At 34.6% G+C, this 26,380-nt stretch overlaps 1 protein-coding gene across 1 annotated transcript in view; it reads left to right on the top strand.

Moving 5' to 3' along the window:
* IFIH1 (interferon induced with helicase C domain 1) overlaps positions 1 to 26,380 on the top strand; it is a 51,598-nt gene that overhangs the window by 18,838 nt on the left and 6,380 nt on the right. The window contains exons 4-12 of the mRNA XM_016949953.4: positions 6,188 to 6,292; positions 11,493 to 11,713; positions 17,277 to 17,487; positions 18,308 to 18,525; positions 19,730 to 19,846; positions 21,514 to 21,637; positions 22,149 to 22,427; positions 22,896 to 23,155; positions 25,894 to 26,043. Of these exons, the coding sequence (XP_016805442.2) occupies positions 6,188 to 6,292; positions 11,493 to 11,713; positions 17,277 to 17,487; positions 18,308 to 18,525; positions 19,730 to 19,846; positions 21,514 to 21,637; positions 22,149 to 22,427; positions 22,896 to 23,155; positions 25,894 to 26,043 (1,685 nt within the window). The remainder of the gene's footprint in view (positions 1 to 6,187; positions 6,293 to 11,492; positions 11,714 to 17,276; positions 17,488 to 18,307; positions 18,526 to 19,729; positions 19,847 to 21,513; positions 21,638 to 22,148; positions 22,428 to 22,895; positions 23,156 to 25,893; positions 26,044 to 26,380) is intronic.

Genomic DNA, 26,380 nt, shown 5'->3' with positions numbered 1-26,380 from the left:
GAGGAACAGTTTGATGAGAGAGGAGCATTTGTGGAGGAGGGCGGTAGGATTTAAGACTTCTAAGATCAGTGAAAGTTAACGAGTTTCTCTAACAGTAATTTTTACAATGCTTTTTCTCACACACACACACACTTTTAAAAGTACACCATTTATCATTTGGATAATTATACAATGCCAGCACAATGCATGTGTGTACAAGCATCATCTCAGATGATGATTGTAGGAAAGTCCTTAGGTAGAGGAATATATCTAGCAGAGCGCTGGAACTGGATCTTACTGGCTTGTAAGACCCCAGTGTGCACATCTCTTTCCAGCTCCACACAGGACATCATGCTGGAAATTGGCCACGGTGCGAATATTTACACCATGGAAATTGACAAACCTTTTAAAAATCCTGTCTCCCCCCACCAAAGGGCCAGTTGTTGAACATTTACCTGGGCACCCTTAGTGTATTCGTATCTCCCTCCATCCTTTCATGTCTGCTTAAGTTTGCTTAACTCCTACAGCCTTTCCTGAAAGGTGCTTACCAGCCAAAGAGGTTTCTAATTCACATTCTACCTTGCCGTCTCCAAACCTTGTTATTGCCAAGATTTACTTCCCATGTGGTTACCTGGCTTCTCACTCTTAACTGACTCTACTCTAGGACATTTTGCCTCCATTACTGACTGGCAGTGAATGAATGGGTCATTCTGGTGTGTGTTGTTATCCTTGCAACCTGTGCTTTAATAACTACCTTTCTTTATTAGAACCTAAGTGCAAAGGCTAAAGGGCATAGATGATACAATCTAAGCCAACCTCATTACACACAATTCAAATTTAATTCTGTTAGAAACATTTCAGCAGTAGAAATTCTATAAACAGGAGCAGAGGAGCTCCATGGATAGCCATGTGGGCCTGTGGCTCTAGGAGAGTGATTTTTCTCTTTGGGGAACTCATTTCCTAGAAGCTTGGATCCAGGAGAGAATATGCAAGGTGGGTGGAGGTGGCTTCTCTCCATTCTGTGGGAACACATGTTCCCTGGCACGGAGAGGAAAATCTGACAGACCAAAATGTGAGTGTGTGTGTGTGTGCGCGCGCGCGTGCGTGTGTGTGTAGATCCATATACATAGAGCTGAAAATAAAAGTGATCTATTTCCTCTCAAAAAAGATTAAGTTATTTCAAAAGGAAAGGAAATATATATTATTAGCAGTATGAGTGTAAGCCCACTTGAGAAGCCCATGCAGTCTTTGTGTGTGTGCCCAAACGTGCACACGTTTCAAGCTTTCGGGGTAGCTTGGACCTTCCAGGCGTGAGGATTATGAAACTGGAGGGAAGGTGGGGGTAGCTGCAAAGGTGAAGCTAAAATGCATCACAAGGTCAGAACTAGAATAAACATGAAATTACCATGAAAAGTGAAATTGGACTAAAGACCTTGTCACCACTGACTCGCAGGAGAACAGGAGCAGTTGGTGCTGTTCTTTCTCAATATGCACAGAGGCCCTTTCCCCTCGCGTTTCCTGCTGTAATGCAAAACCACTTTTCGGGAAAAATAGTGTGTGGCAGACTGAAGCCAGGGGAAAGAAACGAAAGATATTCTGTGGGGTGATAAATGCCTCTAGGCCAAAAATAGAAGAGGTACTACCTGGTAGGAATAGAAGCAAGAATCAATTTGAATTTTACCTAATAGAGCTTAGCTCTTTGAATAAAGAATGCCTACTTGTCCACTACTTGCTATGTTAGCTTTTTCCAGCAGAGGGCAGACTTTACATTGAAATAGATCTAAAAAGGCCTTCAACCTCTTGCTTTATTTATTTTTTTGGTTTGAATTTTTTTAAAGTTCAATATTTTTGGTTTCTAAATGATTTAAAAATATTTTAAAGTATTTAAGGTCTAGAGTATGTTAAATAAGAAATTTCTTGGATTTCAGTTAATATTTCTGCCTTATTAGCAAAATACTCAAGATGTGATTGCAAAATAAGGCTTTTTTTTCCATGGCTTTTGGGCTGGTCTTAGGCACTTGCTGTCATTGTAGGCAAGGCTGTTCTTTTTTGTGTTGTTTACAAAATTATGAAAGAAAATCCTATCTCTTAACTGGATGGTTATAATTTTCATTCATTCCAATAGCTTTTGATATGAATAACTGCTTTTCTTTAACAGTTCAATTACTACCATCTTCTAATCTGTTTCATAGTTAGCTTTGATATTTTCCCTAGAGGAAATGACACCTATATAAAACTTAACTAAACTTATTATACAATATAACTTCAATATTCAAAGCCCTTTTAATGAGAATTTAAAATTTGTTTCTCTTCGAGTTTCATTTTCTTGGTCTAACCGAATCATTCTCACAATAAGTGAGAAAATAGAGACTACTATCTCTCTATATATATTTTTTAAAACAGGAGGTTAATTCGCTTGTAAGTCGTGGCTACGTTCGATCTGGAGACTTATCTGTTAGACTCCAAAGCACAAATTTTTTTCATAGCAAGGCCTGCCTCCAATTGACTCCATGCGATCTACTTATAAAATCATAAACGCAGGACTTTATTCATTAGGACTTAAATCCAGACTGACAGAGTTTGAAAAATACAAAGAACAAAACAAGATAAACCTAAATAAATCAATTTCAGAAATTCTTGGCATTTAAACTCAATAGGTCGGTTTAATTTTGGCTTCACGCAAACACTTTCTTGATCTCGCTTTTTTGGGAGTGTGTGTGTGTTTGTGTGTAATACGGTTTTTAAAGTGAATGCAGGAGGAAAATCTCTGGGGAAGGCATTCTCCCTATTATAAGAAATACAATATATTTTCTTTTATTATTAAATTTTACTTATATTTCTATGAAAGCAAAAACGTATATCAAAATGCATAAGAATTTGCTGCCTAGGAAACAAAATTATTTTTATGTGGAGAAACTGAAGATTTATATACCCTTAAAATGACAAAGAAATCGAGCTCCATATATTCACTTTCATTTTCATAATAATCTCTACAGGATTACTGCAATTAATTTTATGTAATGAGAACAGAGGTGTTCTTTTTATTTGAATGCAGAAAAAAGTTTAAAAAGAGGTGTGGACGCTTAAATGTAAAGTTAGTGAAAATCTATCAATGAAACCAGAAATGTTAGCAAAGCAAAATCATCTCTCTAAGTTCTTTTCTTGGAAAGATAAGCTCTGTTTCAAGATGGATAGAAATGTGACAATACAATGAAAATGTCTCTTGCTGTTGAAAAACACCACCACCACAGCTCTTAATTCAGTTAACACTGTGTTTACAAAACTTCACCCAAATCATCAGCCATGCTTAGTGTTAGGGGAAAAAGCACTGGAACACTGGACTTGGATTCAGAAATGAGGATTCTGCCCCACTGTAGCTGTGTGATCTGGATATATCAGTTAACCTCTCAGCGCCTTGGTTTCTCACCTATGAAACAGGAGATAATATGTATCTACCACACAGAATGTTGAGAGATTAAAATGAAATTTACATTACATCTGTGAAAACTCTGAGTTCAGTGTCTTCCTGACACATTGGTGATTGGTTTGTTAGATCAAAATAATCCCGATAATAGACTTTATTAATAATACCCTATTTTGGGTAGCAACTTTTAAAACAATTCATCAATTATTCGTGCACATTGCATAAATAGTTCCCTCCCAAAACTTACGGATGTTAGAACAAAGCTTGGGAGAAATCTTGACTCTACATGTAGATGAAGTAGGTTTAAGATTAAAGTTTAACTGCTAGTGATTAGAAAATGAAGCGGAAATCAACTATAATTTTCATTTTTATTATACTTGGAAAATTTAATGATACAGTCTTAGATTTTAGATATTTGTTAGTATTTTTTCAGTAATTTTGGTATTCTCTTCAGTTCTCAATATTACATTTAAAACAGCAAATGAAAAGCATGTCAAAATTCACTTTTTTACCTCAAAAATCTTAGCCTATATTTCTAGATCTAGAATTACTCTTGCGATGACATTTTCCCCATCTCATTTTACACCTTGCCTTTTCCTTACAAATCATATTCTCTTTTCATCAGTACATCTGCCCAAAACGCTCTTCTACTTGACAGTTCTATCCCACACTCGCCTCTGAGCTTCTAACAAGACATACCTCTGGGAATTGCGAGGTGCCATATTTTAAATCTCTCAGTGAGATATACAGGTTTTCCCGTGTGATCATAAGGGATTCCTCAAATCTGAGTTTTAGAACTAATCTGTGACGACTGATAAGCACAGTATTTTCACATTAGTATATTTATGTTGTGCTAATATACTTAAACAGTATGTATGTCCATTGAGAATTTTTCTACAAATTTCTTATCAGCTTACTTTTAATTTTTAAGAAAGATATCTTACATATTTGATTGGCATTGGCTGTAATTCTGTTATAGCTCTTAAACTAAATAGGCTCATCCAAATTGGATGGGAGATGTAAATGTCACAGATTCTCAGTGGAATACTAGTCAGCAATAAAAAGGAACAAATTAGTAATATACACAACAACGTAGATGAATCACAATTACTATAAACTAAGTTTTAAAAGACAGACATAAAGGCTACATATTGCATGAATCCATTCATATGACATCCTGGAAAAGGAAAAACTATTGGAACAGAAACCAGATCAGTGGTTGCCACTGGTTGTCTGATGTGGAACAGAAACCAGATTAGATAACCAGAGGGGTTTACTACAAAGAGGCTTGAGGAGACTTTTGGGGTGCTGGAAATACCTTAACTGTGATGGTAGTTGCGTAACTGTATACATATGTCAACCTCTTCAAAGTTGCAAAACTGTATACATTTGTCAAACTTCTCAAACTATAAACATAAAAAGAGTAATCTTTTTAGTAAGTAAATTATATCTTAACATAGCTGACTTGAAAAAATTAACTACTTAAGGAAAAAGGAAATATTTGCAGTTTTGAGTTGTATATCATCTCTTTTCAGAGAAGTTTTATTAAAACATACTATGTGTCTATTTTTTCATCCATTTTTATTTCCAGCCGTAAATATGACACTCAGACTAGTTTTAAATAGCTAAGAGCTACCTCATTGGTGTGTTAAGAGGCTTTAGGATGAAATATTGTCTAAGTATAAATATTATAAAATATTTTTAATTATAAGAAGAACATTATCTAATGGAACTCCTATCCTAAGAATATATCATTTCTTGATTTTTATTTCATTTTCTAATTGCCAGCAATTAAAGTCCTGTGCCAAGAGCTTGTTGTACCTAATATTACTTAAAGATTATCAAGGGCTGTGAAGTAAGTGGGATTAGCCTCACTTTAAAACAAGGGGAACTTGTTAGGTTCAGAGCAAAGTGAATAGCAAATTTTGCAAGTCCTTCTGATTCCAAAGCCAATATTAGTAACCACCATTGCTTTATTTTTACCAGTTTAACGATAGTTCTGGTGCTTGAGGATGAGGTTGTGTAAGTGTTTGGAAATAAACTGTAAGAAAAGAATTCTTCTCTGAGGGAAAGAAGGTTTTCAAAAAGAATTGATCCTGAGTTCTGAAAACAGAATGTCAGGATTCATAAATGAAGGATGTGCACTGCTATTCATCCATATTAACCATAACTCTTTGATAGAGGCTTAATCTAATTATAGTAAAGAAAAACAGTTATTTCCAACCTCACATGAGCTTCTAGTACAACTGTGATGCCAGGCTTTAGTGATATTCTTTTTGAACAAATTCTCTTTGAGATTTTACATTTATGTTTCTCACCAAACTATCGTTTTCATAACTGATCAGTAGATCCAGGTACTTTATTAATTTTTGTACTTTATTAATTCCCTATCATTTTAAATGAAAAGACCTCAAAGGTTTCTATGTACTACTTTTTGTTTAAAAGACATATCAAACCTAAATATTGTTTTCTTGGGCAACATTTACATGTAGAAGGGCAATAAAAGTTATAAACCCTTAGGAATTTGCTTTAGCTCTCATACTGGATGTGTAGTACTTTAAGTAGGTAATATGTATTTGAATCACTACCCAGCAGCTGCTCATCCATAGTGGATTTTTCTTAATGTAGCCTGCCAGAAGCGCTTACCTTTTATTCATAATTGTCTGGGTGTGCCTTCCCCACTTGAATTGAACTGTATGTACTGTGTGCTGTAGAGGTGTGCAGTTAAAATACGTTTATTCTCAGAAATATTTTAAAAATATTTTAAAATGTTTTCCTTTGCAGAATCAGACACAAGTTTGGCAGAAGGAAGTGTCAGCTGCTTAGATGAAAGTCTTGGACATAACAGCAACATGGGCAGTGATTCAGGCACCATGGGAAGTGATTCAGGTACTGCCTAACTGTTGTGTAAACCTTAAAAAGTGTGAAATAAGACGCCATATAGTGGAAGCATGGGGGCTGTTCATACCCTCCCTAATGTATTTATGCAATTAAAGCAATTCTTTTCTACAGTGAAATAGTTTTGGAACTTTGCCATTCACTTTCTTTAAAAGTGTAACTTACAAAAGTCTTAGAACCAAACTCTCTAATTTTGATCCAGTACATATCTTTCTGGTCTGGCATATGCCACATTCCATAGAGTCATGTCATCTATTTTATTTATGGGATCTGTTTCAATTAATTTGACTGCATTTAAATAGACTGTATTCAATTTGGTACATTTATTTACTTCCAAATTCTACTTTTTAAATTAAAATACTTTTTAAATAAAAAATTGATACTATCAATAAGAGAAGTATGACTAACTAGAAATTACATATGTAAGTAAAAGAAGTCAAGTTTGTATAAGTATCTTTTGAATAGGAGTAGAGTTGGCAAAATATTTCGGTCACTAAATGAAAATTTTACCAGGTTTTTCCCAAATTACTTTCAATATCAGTTGTATATTCCACCAGCAATAAATGAGAGTGCCTCTTCCTAATTCCCCACACCTTAATTAGTACTTCCTGTTATCAGTTTTCCTAATTTGTTAGTCTGATAGATTTCAAATTGTTTCTTTCTTTTCTTTGAGTGTATATTTCCATGATGACTACTAAGCTAAAATGTTAACATTATTAAATGTAGGTGATGGGTTAGTGGGTTTCTATTACATACCTTTCTATATTTGCCTACCTGTTTGAAGTATTTCACAATTAAAATGAACAAATCACAAACAAAAAGAAAATGCTTTGCAAGGGGCCAGCTAAGAAGCATTGGAAAAAATGATAAATTAAGAAACAAATTACTTTATTCTTCATTTGTGATTGAGTTGTTTCCCCTGAGAATATATTATATAATTCAGATTATCCTGCATTGTCAGAAGAATTATAAAAATTGATATCCACAAGAGGCCTAAGGTGGCAAAATAGTTTATAGAAAGATTGTCATCAATCCTAAATGCTTTCCAAATTAGATTGTAGCACCTCTTTTTTCATATATCCTTTTATCACAATGACACTCCTGAATCCCTTAGAACAAATTAGTTTGAGGAAACCCAATTCACCAAATGTCATTCACAACTTTAATCTTCATTTAAAAGGGTGAATTCATTTTCTGTTCAATTCAGTCAGTGTTTATTGAGTTCTTGCCATGTGCTTATTTCTGTGGATTATATTTGTTTTTTCTATCCTTGTCATAAAGTTGTTCAATTTAATAATTAACATTTCTATTACATGCTATGCTAGAACTCAAAATAGATACTCTAGCTAATATTTAACATCATTATAGGTTGTTTTAAGTTTTTGGAGATCATGCTAATTTTCATTTGTCTAAGTAAGGGCTTTTCAATAATATCCATTCATTCAATAAATATTTAATGTGTACCTTCTATGTGCAGGGCATCTTGCCTATTTAGAGCTCTTAGCAAATGTATTTGCTGATTTTTAGTCCTCAATGTGGCATGAAACACATGATAAATCTGAACGCAATCTACTTTTGAAAAGCAAATACATTTTCAAAGGCAAATACATATTTGAAGACAAACACATCAGAACGAACACCACTTGAAGTTCTAGATGGATCAGTACTTAGGAGCAAAGAATTACTTTGCCTAGTGGGTAGTCAATTTCCGAAATGGTAAAATTATGAAATTCCTTGCCCACAAGTGCCTGGTATAAGCTAAAATAGAAACCAATTCAAAAGGAGGTTTAGATAAATTGGTGAACTGTTAAACACATATTGAGGCACTGAAAAGTATTATAGAATCTGCAATTGTGTTTTAATCTTTGAAGTTGACATCAAAAGGGACTTCATTCTATATGTCCTTCCTCCTCCTGCAGAGGTCATATATGGGCCATAAGGTGTGACCCAAAACAATCATATTATATTCCTTTGTGGAAGTGTTATGCCATAGTAAACATGATTACCGGTACTTTTAAAGTATAAATATTCTAATTATATTATGAGAGCCTTTTTTTTCTGTTTCCCATTTTCAGAAAGATATATTGCCTCTCAAAAAGTGGCAATGTTTTTGGCAATACACATTGGCCTGATATGTAGAAAGTGTTTCCTTACTATTTCAAGATAATGCCTATTAATATTTGTCCAGCTGGAATGGTGTATTTTTCTGTGGTTACATACCATAGGTAAAGGAATACTTTGTAGATTTCAAACACATGCAGTGACAGACCTTTTCTCTCCAAGAATAACTCAGCTGTCAAAATCAATGTGAGAATGAAATTTGCCACATGGTGTAGTTCCAATAGAATATTATTATTTAAGCCTTATTTGATTTTCTTTTTTGACCATTTATATGGTATAATATAATTTTAAGGTCTTTAATCAATACTTGTTGTAGAGGGAGGGCACAGTGTTATTCAAAGCTTGTGCATATTTTAACTGCTATTTTCATTTAATTGATTATGCTTTTCAGAGAAAGCCAAAAACAAACAAACAACAAACAATCAAAAACCCAAACATTTCTTTTATAAAGGAAATTGGCTCCTGGCTCATTGATACCAGCCCAGTTCTCTCCTTCTGCTGACACAGAAGAGAAAACTCTCTTTTCATTGCTTCTGTGGATAAATTCTTCCATCCCTGTGTCAGAGGATGTGATAAGGCAAGAATCAGGCTGAATATTTAGCACTCACCCAGCTTTTATTCTTTGGATGCTAGTCTCACATTGAATCCAACTCTAATTTTTTCCTGTATCCACACTGTGCTTCTTTTTAAACTTAGGGCCACCTATCAGATCTCCTAGTCTTAAATCAAAAATATGGAAGATTATTGAGCTATCTGTCTAACCAGGTATTTTTGTGTGCATAACAGCGGTATAGTGTCCTAGATTCTAAAGTCCTTCAGGACAACAACTATATTATTGAGAGTGCCTGGCATATAATAGGTGTCCAGTCAATATTGACTGAAGAATAAATTTGTGGTACATGCCTACTTAAGTAGCAGTAAAACCTCATGACTTCAGTTCTGAAGTTAAATTGTAAACACAATAGTCCTTTTAACATTCTCACTCTTCTTAAATGTATCAGCTTAATAAATTATTAGAATGCATGAGTAATATTAATATTTTACTCATTTGATTTGGTTCTGGATTCTCGGGAAAGAGACTTAGGAAATTGCTATATCTTTCTCTTTTTAATATTTCTTATTCAAGGATATAGTAGTAAGCATGAAAAATGGGGGAAATTATTATTAAAATGTACTCTTTTAATAGTTTATTCTGCAACTATTATGAAGGAAGGAGCATTTTATTAGTATTCTTAAAATCTATGCAAAAATGTACCTCAGATGAAATTAAACAAAGAGGATTTATTCCTATATTTTAACAAACTTCCTAGATCAAACAAAAATTTAGCAGTAGTAAATTTCTGAGTCTTTGTTTAGACACTTTATAATGCATCTTCCTTTGCAAATATACTGGCTCTTTTGGAAAAGTTAGATGACAAACTATCCTAATAGAGGTGAAATATCAGGGTTTTGATAGTCTATGAAAGCTACAGAGGGGTAACATTGTTCTTAAATAAATCAGAGCCTTACATAAATATAATACAAGATGAACTATTGTAAATATTGTAGAGTTCAAAACAAGCATGGAAACTTATAAAGGTATATTTTAAATGCTGGTGATTTTAAATGAGTTTTTCATAAAAATCATATTGAATGAATCAGCAGATGATCCAACGATAGCTTAAATGTATTGCATCTGTTTTTACTCATCCATACAAAAGGCAAATTTCCTGCCAGGTTAGTAGATGATCCTAAGTGGTATTTGGTGTGAATTTTCCTACCTGTTCAGATAGTACTATCACAACAAGTTAAAACTCACTCAAATAGAATTATCCAGGGGCTGAAATGGAGCCATCAGCAAGTTTTTTGAAGTTAATGGGATTATGTTAGTTTAGTTTTATTGCAAACATTGATAAGAAAAAGAAGTTATTTCATGTGTGATGAAATATGGATAAATACTGTTATTTCATTTTTTCTTCTGATTATATAAGTCATAAAATGGGCTTTTAAATTGGTATAATATTTATGTTACTTCATTTCACATTATAAGCTATGCATTTTTTTATCTTTTTCCCCTGGTAATATAGGTCAATATGGTCACTTCTAAATAAAATATATTCTATCTAAAACAAGATATATTATAATAATTTTATTTTAATATACATAAAGTTTATGTTAGAACTTATTTTATCAGTATTTTAAATTTAAAATCCATGTTAATTGAAAATATTTTTAATATATTATACTTTGGATTTTAGAAAAAGTTGGAATATGTGGAGCCATAAACATAAGGAAGTAATAAAGATAACAATTCACAAATAAATGGCAAAAGTAGTCATGATTTAGTTTAAACCAACAAAATTATTTTTACCTTTCAAGGAAAACCTACCAATTAAAGGCTAGCATAGGAAGAGTTTTTTCTCTACTCTCTAAATAACACTTCTGTACAACGTAGTTGCCTCAGATGGAAAAAGGAACTTGAGATAGATAGGGTGTCTGTGTGTGTGTGTGTGTGTGTGTGTGTGCGTGCTTTTTGGTATTTGGTTGTCAGATAAAGTTTCTACAAACGAAAGAAAATAGTATCAGCCATAATACCTTCTTTGCAATTAAAAAAAGGGGAAATATGGAATTGGGAGGACTAATGATTCCAACTTTCTCAGCTCCTCTTGATTTTGTAGGTGGAAGGGCTAAGTGAAACAAGCAGGGCATAGTGGCCCCACAAAGAAATGGGAAGTCTGATGCCTTAACAACTGGACCTGCCAATCCCGCACCACAGCCCTTTCTACAAATTCGCCTTGGCTTCACCCACTCTGTGAAAACACTCCCCCATGTTGCTCCTTCCAGTCCTCTTAATTAGTTGACTCCCTCTGCACCCCCACACCCCCAGACTCCTTCTGTGAGAGGGAGCCTGGGTTGTATTCTGCAGATGCAGACAGCAGACATTCATTGGTACAGAAAAGAGAAAATGAATTGGTTTGGACCACACGTGAAAAGGAGTTTAAAGCACAAGAGGCCTACGTTCAGTTTCAGGCTTCCTAAGCTCTGTTATTTTGTTGTCCCTTCTCTTATTTTTCTTTTCAACCTTCTTCAGATGAAGAGAATGTGGCAGCAAGAGCATCCCCGGAGCCAGAACTCCAGCTCAGGCCTTACCAAATGGAAGTTGCCCAGCCAGCCTTGGAAGGGAAGAATATCATCATCTGCCTCCCTACAGGGAGTGGAAAAACCAGAGTGGCTGTTTACATTGCCAAGGATCACTTAGACAAGAAGAAAAAAGCATCTGAGCCTGGAAAAGTTATAGTTCTTGTCAATAAGGTATTCAAAGAACACATAACACTAGTTGATCATTTTCATTGTATTATTCTGAAACTTTTATATGATGGCATTTGTGTCATTGACTCACACATGTTTAGTTTAATTAAGAGTAATGTCAAAATAAGCTCTTTATTTTATCTTTAATCTTTTTTAGGTATATGTAATATCTAAGTGATGAACCTTAAAATAGAAATTTTCCAATAAAACTAGGACATTATACCAAATAGCTATAACTTATGTAGCCCCAAAACCTGGGTGTTAGTTTTGATTCATCTGCTTCCTTTATTTCCCTTATCTGGTCACAGGTTATATTTACCCAGATATACTTTAAGGTTAACTAGCTAATTTATCATTGCAAATGAATATGAATAACCCCAAAATATCACTGGAATCAAGGATCAAATATTGTTTTTTACTTTCTCTTTAGCTGTTGACCCTTAGTCAAAGATGGCAAGTCCTCTTTCTCCAGAATACATATAATGTGGTTTGGAGATAAAATTAAGTGAAGGTTTGGTATCTACATCAAGTTAAATAGATTTTAAAATGCTCAAGAAGTATACATACATATATATATATATAAAATATACACATATTACATTAAATGCAACTGAAGTTTTCCTTCAATAATTTATATCTTAGGGTATTTGAAGGCCATCTTCATAAGTAAATATGTCTGCTTCACCGTAAAACAAAATCTAGTCATTTGAGCTTTATTCAGATAAATGAGAGTTTATTAATTTACAAATATACAAATTGGGGATATGAATATTTACTATTTTATGGAATAAAAATGAGCATACTTTTCCTTGATCAGAAAGTCTTTTTTCTGTTCTTATCTATTCCTTTATAAAAAAAAAAAGCAGTAGACTGTAAAATATTCTATTTTTTATTTCTATTATGCTAAAAGTGTTAGTTACATCCTGTTTTTCAGTACTTAGAATCCATGATTTGAATGATTCCTATCATGTAGTTCCAAATGCATTTTGTGTGCATCTGCTAAGTCCAAAGAGCTCTCCTTTATACTGGTATACTTACTATTAAAACACTTTTATTTCTTTTGCTGGTAATGGTGACACATTCAAATTTGTTTGCCCATAGACTTGCATATATATTCCCTTTATACAGGATATTATTTTTTTAAATGAAATAGGTTTGAATCCTATTTCTACCTACCGGTACTTTGAATTAGACAAATTAGTAACTTCTCTAACTTTAATTTCTTCATCTGCGAAATGAACAAAATAATAACTACCCTCCTCTGAAATTTCAATTGGATTATATATGGCCTAGTAATGACTCCTGCTTTTACTCTTAAATACTAGCTTTCTCCTGCTCCTTTCTCTTCACCTTCATAACTCATGAAACTAAGTAACATAACCAGGGAGGCTTTTAAGTGCCAAATCCAAAGAAAAGAACCAAGTTAACTGGATTCAAAGCTACTTAAACTGATAATTTTGAAACCATTTGAGCATCTGCCATTTTCTCAAACTCAGCCTCACCATCTACCCTCCCAAAGGCTCCTCTTCCCCATTTACCTGTCTCTTTGTGAGTAATACCACCTCCTCCAAAGCATGCAGCCCCCACACCTAGGAGTTAGTTTTAATTCATCTACTTCCTTTATTTCCCTTATCTGGTCACAGGGACATAGGCTAATAGAGTTGAAAAGGGGCTTCGAGATTCAGCTTTCTTCCTTTGCAGAGTGGTTCTCTCACTTCTGCAGGGTAACTTCCTAATATCAAGGAGGTCCCCCTACTAACAAGACACTGACACTCTTAGAAAGCCCTATTTGTATTCATCCAAATCTGTTTCTCTGGAATCCCACAATCACCGGTTAGAGTTCCTTCCTCTGCAACCACACAAAGTCCTAATTCTCCAGCCTAATGACAGCCCTTCATATAGACAAGGCAGCATCATGTGGCTCCTAAGTTACTTTTTTTTGTTGTTCCTTGGAATAAATGTCCACAGTTCCTTTAACTGTTTTCCATATAACATGGTTTCTAAACCTGTCATCATTCCTAGTGCTCATACTCCTTCAGACATTTTTCTGGGACACTCTTAAATGCGGTGTCCAGAGTTGGGCAAAATACTACAGATAAGGTCATACCAGTGCAGAGCGTAGGAGACATGAGATATGACACCCAGCTTATGACCGCATTTGCCTCTGGCATCCACAGGGTTATCTGGACCTTGTCATAAAATCAAAATCCTCAGTTCCTTTTTATTTGAAAATCTCTTAAACTAGAACATTCTTAATTTATTTTTGTGCAGTCAGTTTCTGAGCCTAAATTCAAATACTTAGGTTTATTTCTTTAACTATTGATCTTTTCAAGTCTCATATTTTTGTATGTGTCTGATGCATCTTCCTTTCTATAATATTCCCTTCTCTTCTCAATGCTATATTCTAGCCAGGAATCTTTCATTGCATTGGATCTACATGATTCTTCGGAATGCATTATGGCTATGTTTAAATATTAATTTATCCTCATTAATTATTCACATTCACTGCATTGTTGTGTGGACACCTGGGGACTTGACTCTAATTCCTTATTGCTTTTCTATTGTTTTTCTCCTTAGAATTACTAGAAATCCCTCCACTAATTCTTCCATCTATGTCATAATTGTTTACTATACCATCTTTTTGAATTTTAAATTAACTTCAGTTTTAATTCTTTTTGATTGAGTCAGAACACCTCTGGCCCAGTAAGTCTAAGTAACCTGAATCTTGTGTTTGGCCCAACAGCAAGGTATTGTTACCCTTGATCTAGAAAAAAGAAATCCTGTTCTCTAACACCATTTACTTTCATCTCCCTTCCTCCGTCCTTTCCAAAGTTATAGCCTTCGAATGCAGAGAGAAATGAAAACACCACCTGTGTTCCCAGACTTTCCATTTCCTATCTAGGGCTTCAACATCATGAGAGATAAATCCCAGGTTCCTTCAGATGCTGCAATGCAGCCCCATATGATTCAGCAGAAGTGGGTAGCAGTTGGGTTTGATTAGTCTTGGCAGGCACTCTGTCACATCTCAAGAAAAGGCTCCAAGAGGACCATACACCTCCCAATTAGCCATGTCAGACTTGCATCTGGCTTTCTCTGTGTCCTTCAGTAGGAAGTCAACACCACCCAGAGCGAGTATCAGGATTTCCAGCATCTGCTATCTCCTGTGACAACTTCTTTTTGTTCTGTACATCAGAAGGTGCGGCTTCTTTTGAAGATTTTTGACTCACCTTTTATGGGCAGAATTTTGTGGTGCAATGTCACTCCATAATACAGAGATTCTTAATTAAATCATTCAGCATGAGTGTATTTAAAGACAAATCAAATGCAGATCTTGTCCTGAAGAAATATACAGTCTAGAAGAAAGATGAGAGATATATGTTGATAATATGATAATTAATATTTTATTGCACTTTATAAAGCACTCTCAGATATATTATCTCATTAAATCTACACAGCAACCCCATAAGGTAGTCTTTATTATTCTCATTTTTTCCCATCAGAAAACTGAAGTTCCAAGACTTTAATTGGCAATTCAGGGATCATCCAGCCAAGAAACAGCAGAAATGAGACACGAACTTTTATCTTCTGAGTCCACTGGTCTTCCTTTGCCACTGCACCCTCCTTCTAGAATAAAAGGATGGGTGAAATATCGTGGAAGTTTTAGTACTGACAATACGGCATCCTCTATTTCATTTAATTTTCACAACCCTATAATAGGTTAACATTATCCTCATTTTATTAATCTGGAAATTGAGAGCATTAAGATGATTGAGACCTTGTCCAAGGTACAAAGAAGTAAGTGGCTGGAGTAGCTGTTTTCAGGGCTTTCTTCCCTCTGCATCATGCTGTCTCTTTCCACTAAACTTAATTTCCATTCTTTTCCTCAGAAGCCTTCTGTCTTGCATAAATGAAATGGAAAGAATACTTCTAGAAAATGATTCAAGAACGGCTTTGTGGAAGAGAGAGAGAAGAGCAGAGCTGTGACTCTCAAATTTTAAAGGCTTAAATGTCATTAAAGTGAAGGTTTCAAGCCTCTGCCCCCCAGAGATTGTCCCTAGATTCAGTAATTCTTGAGTGGGACTTAGGAGTCTGCATTTTCTAAACTTCTCAAGTGTTTTTGTAACAGGTAGATCAGAGAGACTTTACTTTGAAAAAAAAAAGAACTAAATGAAAGTTTCTCTTCTTACTCTTTCTACCCTTTCCACCTTGTGGTAAGGTAATGTTCTTTCACTCACCAACTTGATTACTGATTTTAAGTCCACTTTGCTTCCTTAGAATTTATGGATTTCATTTTAACTCTTCCCCACCCCTTCTTCCAGCCCCCCAGACACCTACTTTTGGAAGCCTCCATCATTTCCACTAAATAATAAAGTAAACCACTATTCTTCATAAGGTAGCTGTTCCCTTTAGCCAGGGGGATCAGCCATTCCTTATTTAACACCTAAGTGGGACTTACCTCAAGTAAAAAGATGAATAACACAAACCCTACAGACTAGGAGAAAGGTAACCACTGATTGCATTTCCGGTAGAATTATGGAGAGTGAATAATATAATGGGCATTCTTTGAAGCTTGCCCTTGAAACTCTTCCTGCCAACTCTCTGTTTCCCATATTGTACACTGCTGGGCTTCCATTGCATAAATCTTCCTAGGATATGACCTTCAAGATGGCCTTATATTTTTTCTCCTAATCCAGAAGGTATTTTGAGTGACTAGTAATGTGTAGCATTGAGGTGTCAACCCAGCTACATTCAGCAGATGTTATAACATACAGAATCAGCTGAAAAGGACCCGAAGTTTCCACTTCTTTTGCCAGGTCTACTTGGGGGTTTGTTCTTTCTCAGCCACCACAGCTATTCCAGCAGCTCATTTCTTCACTTCACATCTGTTCTCCTAGTCAATGCCCTAACTCCTCACTTGTGGTTCCCTGATTCTTCCGGTCCTGTGGGCCTGTTGCTTCTGGTCTAATCCAAAACAAACAACAGGAATAAATCACTTCAACAGTACAACTTGTAGGGATCCTGTAAACTGTTATACTACATGTAAAATACTCTGCTTGATGTTTGCAGCCCTTTATAACCTGGCACTGCTCTACAAATTTAAAAATGTATTTCTTATTCAACCTTAGCTTCAGTTTATCTTTTCACTGACTCATGGCTTACTAGATTCAAATTCCTTCAAATTCCCCTTTTTTGAGTGGTCAGTTGCTTCTTCTCTTAACTGTCACTTTGTGTGTGTTTCTAGGTGAGCATTATTACATTGTGTTGTAATAATTTGTCTTGCTTTGTTTAGTCTTGGTCTGTATGATCAGCTAGACAGAGTTCCTCAGAGTTGTCAACCATATGTTAAATATCTTTGTGTCCCAGACATAAATGCCTACACCTAACAAGGGTATAATCAGTGCTTATTGACAGATGAATGAAAGGAATGATGGGAACGTTGTTATGCCTGATTCACTGATAATGTAAACACCTCTTTTCATGCTGGATGCCAAACAGGCCTTTGATCAACACTCTTTTGGCTTCGACTAACTTTCTCTCTTTTAAAAAATCTTAACATTTTTTTAAGGTACTGCTAGTTGAACAGCTCTTCCGCAAGGAGTTCCAACCATTTTTGAAGAAATGGTATCGTGTTATTGGATTAAGTGGTGATACCCAACTGAAAATATCATTTCCAGAAGTTGTCAAGTCCTGTGATATTATTATCAGTACAGCTCAAATCCTTGAAAACTCCCTCTTAAACTTGGAAAATGGAGAAGATGCTGGTGTTCAATTGTCAGGTCAGTTTAAGTGTTTATTTTTTTAAAAAAATTAATAGTAATATTAATGATAACAAAGGCTGTATTTGTTAATTTTTTAAATGTTCGTGGTTTAAATTGTCTTTTATTGCTTATGGTTTTGTTAAAATCTTTGTACTTCCTGGAGGAAACAAAAAAAGTAAGTTTTTAATTAGACCACTTTATTCTGCATAAGAATACCATTATTAAGGCAAGCACTCGCTGGACTTTCCATTTATTCTGACAAGTTCCTTTATTTGCTATTGAATGTTGTTAGATCTGCTTCCCTTTCCCATAGAATAAAAATACAAATCTTGTCTTTTATGGGGTATAGGATGAGAAGGTAGGAGAAAGAATGGAAAAAAGTAAAAATAATTTATAATAACTAAATGCAATGTTAAAACAAGGCAAAATTTTCCCTCTCTAAATAGTGTGTTTTTCACTTGATGTAATAAAAATAAAATTCACCAACCTAAAATTAAATATTTTATTAAAGAACAAAAGTATAATCCTGAGATTTGTTTTGTAATAAGCCAGGGTGTGAATTCCACATCTAACGCTTTTTAGCTCTGTAAACTTTCTGAATCTTATCTATTAAAGAAGGAGAATGTCTAACAGGGAGTTTCATGATTAGTATATACGAACGTCTGTGTGTACAGGTGCTAGTATAGTTAGATTTCCCTCCTAAAAACTGAAAGTGGACTGCTCTTGTGTCGTGCCCAAGAGAAGGCATCCCCAAGGCAGCTCAATTACTGGTCTAAAGCTATTTTCTCACTGTAGTGTGCTGATATGGAGAAATGAACTCTTTGAATTTTCTTTTAAGACTTTTCCCTCATTATCATTGATGAATGTCATCACACCAACAAAGAAGCAGTGTATAATAACATCATGAGGCGTTATTTGATGCAGAAGTTGAAAAACAATAGACTCAAGAAAGAAAACAAACCAGTGATTCCCCTTCCTCAGATACTGGGACTAACAGCTTCACCTGGTGTTGGAGGGGCCACGAAGCAAGCCAAAGCTGAAGAACACATTTTAAAAGTAAGTCATAATTTTATGTATAACCAATGAAAGCAAAGCTAAAACAAATGCCAGGACTTCTTGGTCTTATTAGATTGAGTTCAAGTGCTGTGATCATCAGTTAAGTGAAATCTGTTTGCTTTAGTACAATAAATATACTCAGTCTTCTATAGAATACTAATATGCCTTAATAAATATCAATAACACAAAATGATATCATAAAAATGATGGAGAGTGATATAATTAATGGGAAGTTGAGATAAATAGAATGCCTTCTTTTGAACATCTTCTCTTATGGTTAAATTTAATGATCTACCTGATATAGAAATATGCATAAACTATGAAAGTTTCTAGTTGTCACACATAATAAAGTCTTACTCCATGAGTTTCAAAACTGCGTGTTTTCTGTCTTTCATATGTGATTCTAGGAATCTAGGTAATTCAAATTAAAGGGAAATAGGGATATGAAGATCTTTAAAGATGAGCTTGTCAGCTGCCCCCAAATTGTAACACCACATACAGTGCTACTGTTAATCTTGAGTGTTAAGTAAATCAGAGTAGCCCAAGAAGTATTTTGGTACCAAGGCATTTGCATTTGAATTTTAAGTCCCTTACTTTAAGTTGAATTCAATACAAATTATGTAGAGTAGACACAACATTCAGAGATGCAATTATAGGCTCCAAAATATAATTTATTACTGGGATTAAGGACTAATTCCAATCTAATAATCAAGGAACATGACTAAGGATGCTCCCAGCTTTGCATTGCCAGCTTTATGTGTAGAAGAAGGTGGTAGTATGATCCACGGATGTCAAGATGACCTTTGATATGCCTCATGTAACATGGTTATCTCAAAATCATTCTCTGTCAATGATGGTAAATTGTTATACTCTTTCCATGTCAGTTTTCCACCTGGAAAATGGAATTTAAGGAATGAATATCAATACACCTTTTTCTCTGTTATTATACCAACTTGATTTAGAAGCTCCTTTTTCCTATATTAGGACAAATGTTGCTGATTGTGGGTTAATGAGATCCATAATAAAACAATGTTAAAATGCTATATTTAGCAAGCAATGCTACATATTACTTTCATGAAATTTTATACCACATATTTATGCTACAATTTAATGCTACATATTTTTACATGAAAAAGAATTCTACATTGAATAAAGTGAAAGGGAAAAATAATTGCTTAAATATTGAAAAATGTCTCTTTTCCAGCTATGTGCCAATCTTGATGCATTTACTATTAAAACTGTTAAAGAAAACCTTGATCAACTGAAAAACCAAATACAGGAGCCATGCAAGAAGTTTGCCATTGCAGATGCAACCAGAGAAGTATGTGCTTAATGTTTTATATCTATTGATTGACAATACTACATTCAGTAGAAAGATGGCAAAGGCTATTTTATACTGACCATCTGAAAAATATTATTTAAAAATTTTAGCAAACAAGTTTCAGGTTTTTTTTAAATTGATGTTAGGCAGTAAAGCACTACAGTGAATTCTCGCCTCTAGTCCTCTTTTAGTTTTCTAATTTACATGAGGAATAGCTTATTCATTGTTTGTACATATGAGTTACAAGGGACAGTGAGGGGCCATGGGCAGAGGGATGTGTAACTAAGCTGGAGGGGTTATGACAGTTCGTTTTAGCCTTTTTAATTTTCTTCGTGAATTCCAGGATTGATTTTCTGACATTCCACAGAGCCATTTTGTTGCTATCAAATTACATTTGGCAATGATAATGGGAATCCTATCTTATTTGCATACTTGCATATTTACTTTCTTAGGAAACCAGTGCAATGGTAAAGAAGTGAAATATTTACTTTAATGATGCTTTTCTGATGAATTTTTCAGGAATTATAAAAATAAACTGAGAGTCAATTTGGACATTATGGCCAGTAAATTATGTCAATACTTTATTTTGTAAAATTTAGGAAGCATTACAAATTCTGGCCATATGTACTTGATAATACCATTGAAAATAAGAATGTTGGGATCAAATGATATGAAATATGCATAGTAGATAAAACAATGCTTGAAATATAGTAGGCACTAAACCAATGTTAGTAACTAGCCTCCGTATATCTCTTTTTTTAAATTCTGAAAAAGACTGCTATCTACTCCAGCTGCACTAGCACAGTTGAATATATTTTATTCACTTTCCTTTTTTTGTTACTTATTGGGTTTTACTTGATAATTTTAAATGCATGTTTCTACTCATAAAGATTTTTAAAACTAAATTTCTCAGGTACATTTTTTAAAAGAATTTGCCATTTTTTAAACTTACTTTAATTTTTTTATATACCTTGAAGCATAACATACATACAGAAAAGTACGAATTCATACGTGTACTGATTGCTGAATTTTCATAAACTGAATACACACATGTAAACAAAATCCAAATCAAGAGACAGCACATTGCCAGTATCCTAAAAGCTCCTGGCTCCCCCTTCCAGTCACCATGCCCCAGGAATCACTACTATCTTGACTTCTAAAACAAAAAATGAGTTTTCACTGATTCTGAACTTTATATAAATGGAATCATATAGCATGCACTCCTTTACTTCTGGCTTTATTCAAACTCTACTTCAACTTTTTATTTTGGTCGAAATAATACTGAAACCAGTTTTACAAAGGAGGAATGTTTCTTAAATTACACTGTAAGCTTTCTAAATAATTGTGGCATTAATGCAATATGTGTTTTCTAAGTTACCTTTAACATACAAGGTTTATATAATTCATTAACTTTACTTTTGTTAACCTTTTAAGTTGGAGATTCCAGCAGAGGTAACAGGGTGTTGGTGTGGGTGTGGCTTGATGTCAGGCTTAAAAGAGAAGCTGACAAAAATAAATGTACAGACAAGTGATGGGACACTAACCTGTTACTGTGTCTAAACAAAGATGAATCAGATTTATTATAACCTAGAAATTATTCTAACAAAGATAATGTTATTCCTTTAACAATAAGAATACATAAGAATAAGTGTGTACTTTATTTTTAGGATCCATTTAAAGAGAAACTTCTAGAAATAATGACAAGGATTCAAACTTATTGTCAAATGAGTCCAATGTCAGATTTTGGAACTCAACCCTATGAACAATGGGCCATTCAAATGGAAAAAAAAGGTAATTTAGGTTTGGACCTAACACTTAGTTTATCCCATGTTTATACCAAGATTTCAGATGACTATATCACAGATTCCCCAAAAAATGGAAAGCAAAAGTAGTTCCAAATAGAATTTCTGTGTTCTCTGTAGGACAAGCATAATAAACATGTTCTAATTCCTTTTCTAAGGAGAGAGATTCCAATGCTATCCAATTTTCTCTTTGTCTCCAGAGTCTTGAGATAAACATTAATAGCTCTGTCTCCAAAGGCAAACTCAACTAATATATTTTCATGCCATTTCTCTGTGCATCAGCTACATGTTTTTGCTGAGGCAGAACTCAAGCAGCAAGTCTAGGAGTTGGAAAACTTGCCCTGTTTCAGAACTCAGGACACATTTTGAGCCTTAACTTGCCCATTTTAAAACCAAGGTGAAGCCAGTTTTGGAGTTAGTAACATATATTCAAGTCCATGGCACAATTTTAGGGGGTTTATATGCTTATTATTTCACTTACATAATATATTTTTTCACAGCTGCAAAAGAAGGAAATCGCAAAGAACGTGTTTGTGCAGAACATTTGAGGAAGTACAATGAGGCCCTACAAATTAATGACACTATTCGAATGATAGATGCGTATACTCATCTTGAAACTTTCTATAATGAAGAGAAAGATAAGAAGTTTGCAGTCATAGAAGATGATAGTGATGAGGGTGGTGATGATGAGTATTGTGATGGTGATGAAGATGAGGATGATTTAAAGAAACCTTTGAAACTGGATGAAACAGATAGATTTCTCATGACTTTATTTTTTGGTAAGATTCAAAGTAACATATACTGGTGTCATTCATTTACCTTTTCAACATGAACTTACTGCTTCTCATAAGCTCTCCAAAAAGAGAAATATCTTTTGAAAGAAGAAATCCCACTCAGATTGGAACTATTTCTAATGATATGACCAGATTAGCTACCAGTTGTATGATCACAGTCAGTCATTTGGTCATTCAGTTTTATTGTCAAGACAATTGTAATGAATTTATTTATTAAACCATCCTAATTATTAGATATAGCGCAAGATTGTAGATGAGCCACAATTCATGAAACCTTCTAGTGTAATTCATTGTATGTTTTACTAATTTATACTTCCAAATAGTTTTTAAATTAATTAATTTTTAATCAATAAAACTGTATATTTTTGGTGTACAAAATGTTTGATATATCTGTACATTGTGGAGTGGCTAAATCAAGCTTGTTAACATATCAACTCTAATTATTTCTTAAAGAAAACAATGAAATGTTGAAAAGGCTGGCTGAAAACCCAGAATATGAAAATGAAAAGCTGACCAAATTAAGAAATACCATAATGGAGCAATATACTAGGACTGAGGAATCAGCACGAGGAATAATCTTTACAAAAACACGACAGAGTGCATATGCGCTTTCCCAGTGGATTACTGAAAATGAAAAATTTGCTGAAGTAGGAGTCAAAGCCCACCATCTGATTGGAGCTGGACACAGCAGTGAGTTCAAACCCATGACACAGGTATAAATATCCTTTTGGACGACTTCTTTTCTTTTCTTTCTCTTTTCTTCTTCTCTTCTCTTCTTCTCTTCTTCTTTTCTTTCAGACGAGGCCTCGCTCTGTCACTCAGGCTGAAGAGCAGTGGCATGATCAAGATTCACTGCACCCTTGACCTCCTAGGCTCAAGCAATCCTCCAGCCCCAGCCTCCTGAGCAGCTGGGACTCTAGGTGTGCACCACCACACCCAACTAATTTTTAAATCTTTTTTGTAGAAAAGGTGTCCCACTATGTTGTCCTGGCTTGTCTTAAACTCCTGGGCTCAAGCCATCCTTCTGCCTCTGCCTTCCAAAGTATTGAGATTATAGGCACGAGCCACTGCGCTCAGCCTGGACTTCTTTTCTTATGCTGTTATTACTCTTCTCAAATTGTTTTTAGTCTTTTTCTACCAATCCTCTCACCACCCACAAATACATTTACAGGATAAAACACCTGTTCTTGAAATAAAATCTAAGTCTAATAGCAATCAAATCTGTGGTTTTTGAGAGGTTAAGTGTTGTTTTAGGAGTCATTTTTCCCACATAATAATTGGAAGAACTTTCTAAGTTTCCCTTGCAAAAATAAGTGACATGTAAGCTTAACAACAAAGTTCAGAAATGATTGCCATGTAGTATCAAGCGGAAAATTCAAACTCCCACAAAAATGTGTTCGTTATAACTAGAACTATGCAAAATATATTTACATAGAATGAGACCTCTAGGGAAACTTGAAAAAACTAAAGAATTTGATATATTAGAGATTTGGGATTCTGGTATGTAGGTTTTCTGTTCCATTTTAAGGTGTTTTGTTTTACTTTGTTTACATGTTGCTTACTGTGGGCATAGTAAAAAACACTTGGGTAAGAAAAAAAGGCACTTGTAGACATTGAAAGCATGCATGAAGCAATGATGCCTTGTTAGAGTAAAATATTCTTCTGAGGGCTAAAATCACATTGACCCTGAGTCTTTCTGGGCAAATGGATACTTCCTTTCTATTATAGTTATCACTATTCAAGCCAATGGAGCAAATTAATTCTGTTTCAGTGTTTGCTGGAAAAAAATTCTTGAAATGGTTCACTATAACTCTTTATATACCCTCTACATGCACTCCTGTGAGCATTGCCAATAAAATTAATGCCAGAGAAAGTACTGTTTTCCTTGGGTAACAAGTTTGCTTCCTTCTTTTTGATGAGATGTAGTTTGCTTTATATGTTTTTCTTTTTGCCTTAGCTTCCAGAAAGCTAGCAGGCAAAACTCAAGTTCAGTCTTACAGCCTCTGTGTTGATTCTTATGAGTTCTGTTTTTAAATTTCTATTATATTAACTTTAGCGTTGTGACTTTTATTGTAAGAGGGCTAAGCTTCTCTGTAAAAAGAGGTAGAGTGCAAATGAAAAGCCTATGTTCAAGCTACTTTCTGCTCCTTATTCATTTCAAACCAAGGGGCTGTGTGCCAAAATACAGAACATATTCCCTTCCTTCCCCACTCCTTGCATCCTCACCTTGTAAACTGGGGTGGACAAACTCCTTAGCAATGGTGTTAGGCATCTACGTGATGTGACTTGAAGATCTGACACTGTCTGGAATTTTTGTTATTAAAGTTACTCCAAATTAAGACACAGGCATCTTCTGCTAAAATCCAAGAACATGTAAGTTTTTATCGGGAGATGTGAGGGCAGGAGGGAGAAATTTTCAGAGAAGACTCAAGAGAGGCCTTTCTACAGGGTTCTCCGACAGTTAGGAGTAGGAGTCAAATAAGGACTCACGCTGCCTCTGAGAAGAAAGGGAAGGGGATGGAAGAACATACTTTTGGTCTGGCAGCTTTATTTTTGTTTAATGTATGGGGGCAATAGACAGTGTGGATGTGCACCAAATGCCAACTGGACCAACAGCTTTGATGAGAGTGGTTATGAAAATAAAACCACATTGTCCATATCAAGCTAGGTTTGTGCTCACTCATTTCTCCCATGTAAGGATGAGAGGGCATATTTTAATTTATTTATATTGACTTTCAAAATTCAGAGTTTTTTCATTTGAAAATAGTTTTATTTACAGTTGCATAACCTCTTCTTTCATTTTTATTTATATTGTCCCTTTGAATTGATAATATATTTACCTCATTCAAAATTAATGAGGCACAAGGCATACCACTGACCTCTAGTCTTCCAGCTCCCCTCCCTAGATGCAGCTGATGTTTTCAGTTTCTCTTGTGTCCTTTTAGGAATATTCCATAGCTTCTAACTCAAATGATTCTTAAAGTGACCAAATGCATATACAGTGTGCATTTTCTCTGTGACTGAAAACAATATATCAAAGCATCTCTGCATCTTATCCTCTAAATATCAAAGATTCTGAAGTTAATGTAGTGGGGGAAAAAAGCCCATTTTAGCTTCTGATTGTCATATCCTCTTCTCAACCGACAGCTCCTCCTTTCTTCCTCTGGAGTCACCCATCAATTTATTTCCTTGGCATAAAATGTGGTCTTCCCACCTCCAGACTGGATGATGGAAATATTTTTGTTATTGTGTGGTAATCCCAGATTGGAAATCAAATGTTGTCTCACCATTATGTCTTTGTTCAATGCCAAAAACAGATGGCAACAAATCCATGTATGATCTAATCCTTTGATTTACACTGACCAGTTGCAATTTATTATTTCTTCCTCTAATTAGAAGATTTTAATGTGTTTAGCATCACAAAATTTAATTTATTAAAATGTTTCTACAGAATGAACAAAAAGAAGTCATTAGTAAATTTCGCACTGGAAAAATAAATCTGCTTATCGCTACCACAGTGGCAGAAGAAGGTCTGGATATTAAAGAATGTAACATTGTTATCCGTTATGGTCTCGTCACCAATGAAATAGCCATGGTTCAGGTACATTCAAATACCTCTACTTACTATGTTAATTTTTATTTGTTGTGTTCCTATTTTAATTGCTTTCTTTTAGTTAAACAGCACAAAACATCTTTTTAGTTTTTAAAACAAAGACTTTTTCCTGTTAAAAGAGCATTTTTAAAATGCTGTGCACTGTTGCCTTTCATATTGCTGTCAATTCATATGATAACCAGATACCTGTTGTATGTTTAAACAACAACTCCTCTTTAGCTATTTCTGTACCCTAAGGCTTTCCAGGACCATGACACTAGCCCCATTTGTAAGAGTCAAAAGCAGCCTCCTCTTTCCTAGGATGTCTGTGAGCCCCCAGCTGGAC

The sequence above is a fragment of the Pan troglodytes genome, chromosome 13, assembly GCF_028858775.2.
Source record: "Pan troglodytes isolate AG18354 chromosome 13, NHGRI_mPanTro3-v2.0_pri, whole genome shotgun sequence".
NCBI lineage: Eukaryota > Metazoa > Chordata > Mammalia > Primates > Hominidae > Pan > Pan troglodytes.
Note: the sequence above shows the minus strand (reverse complement) of the source record. Positions and strands in the feature narration are given on the sequence as shown.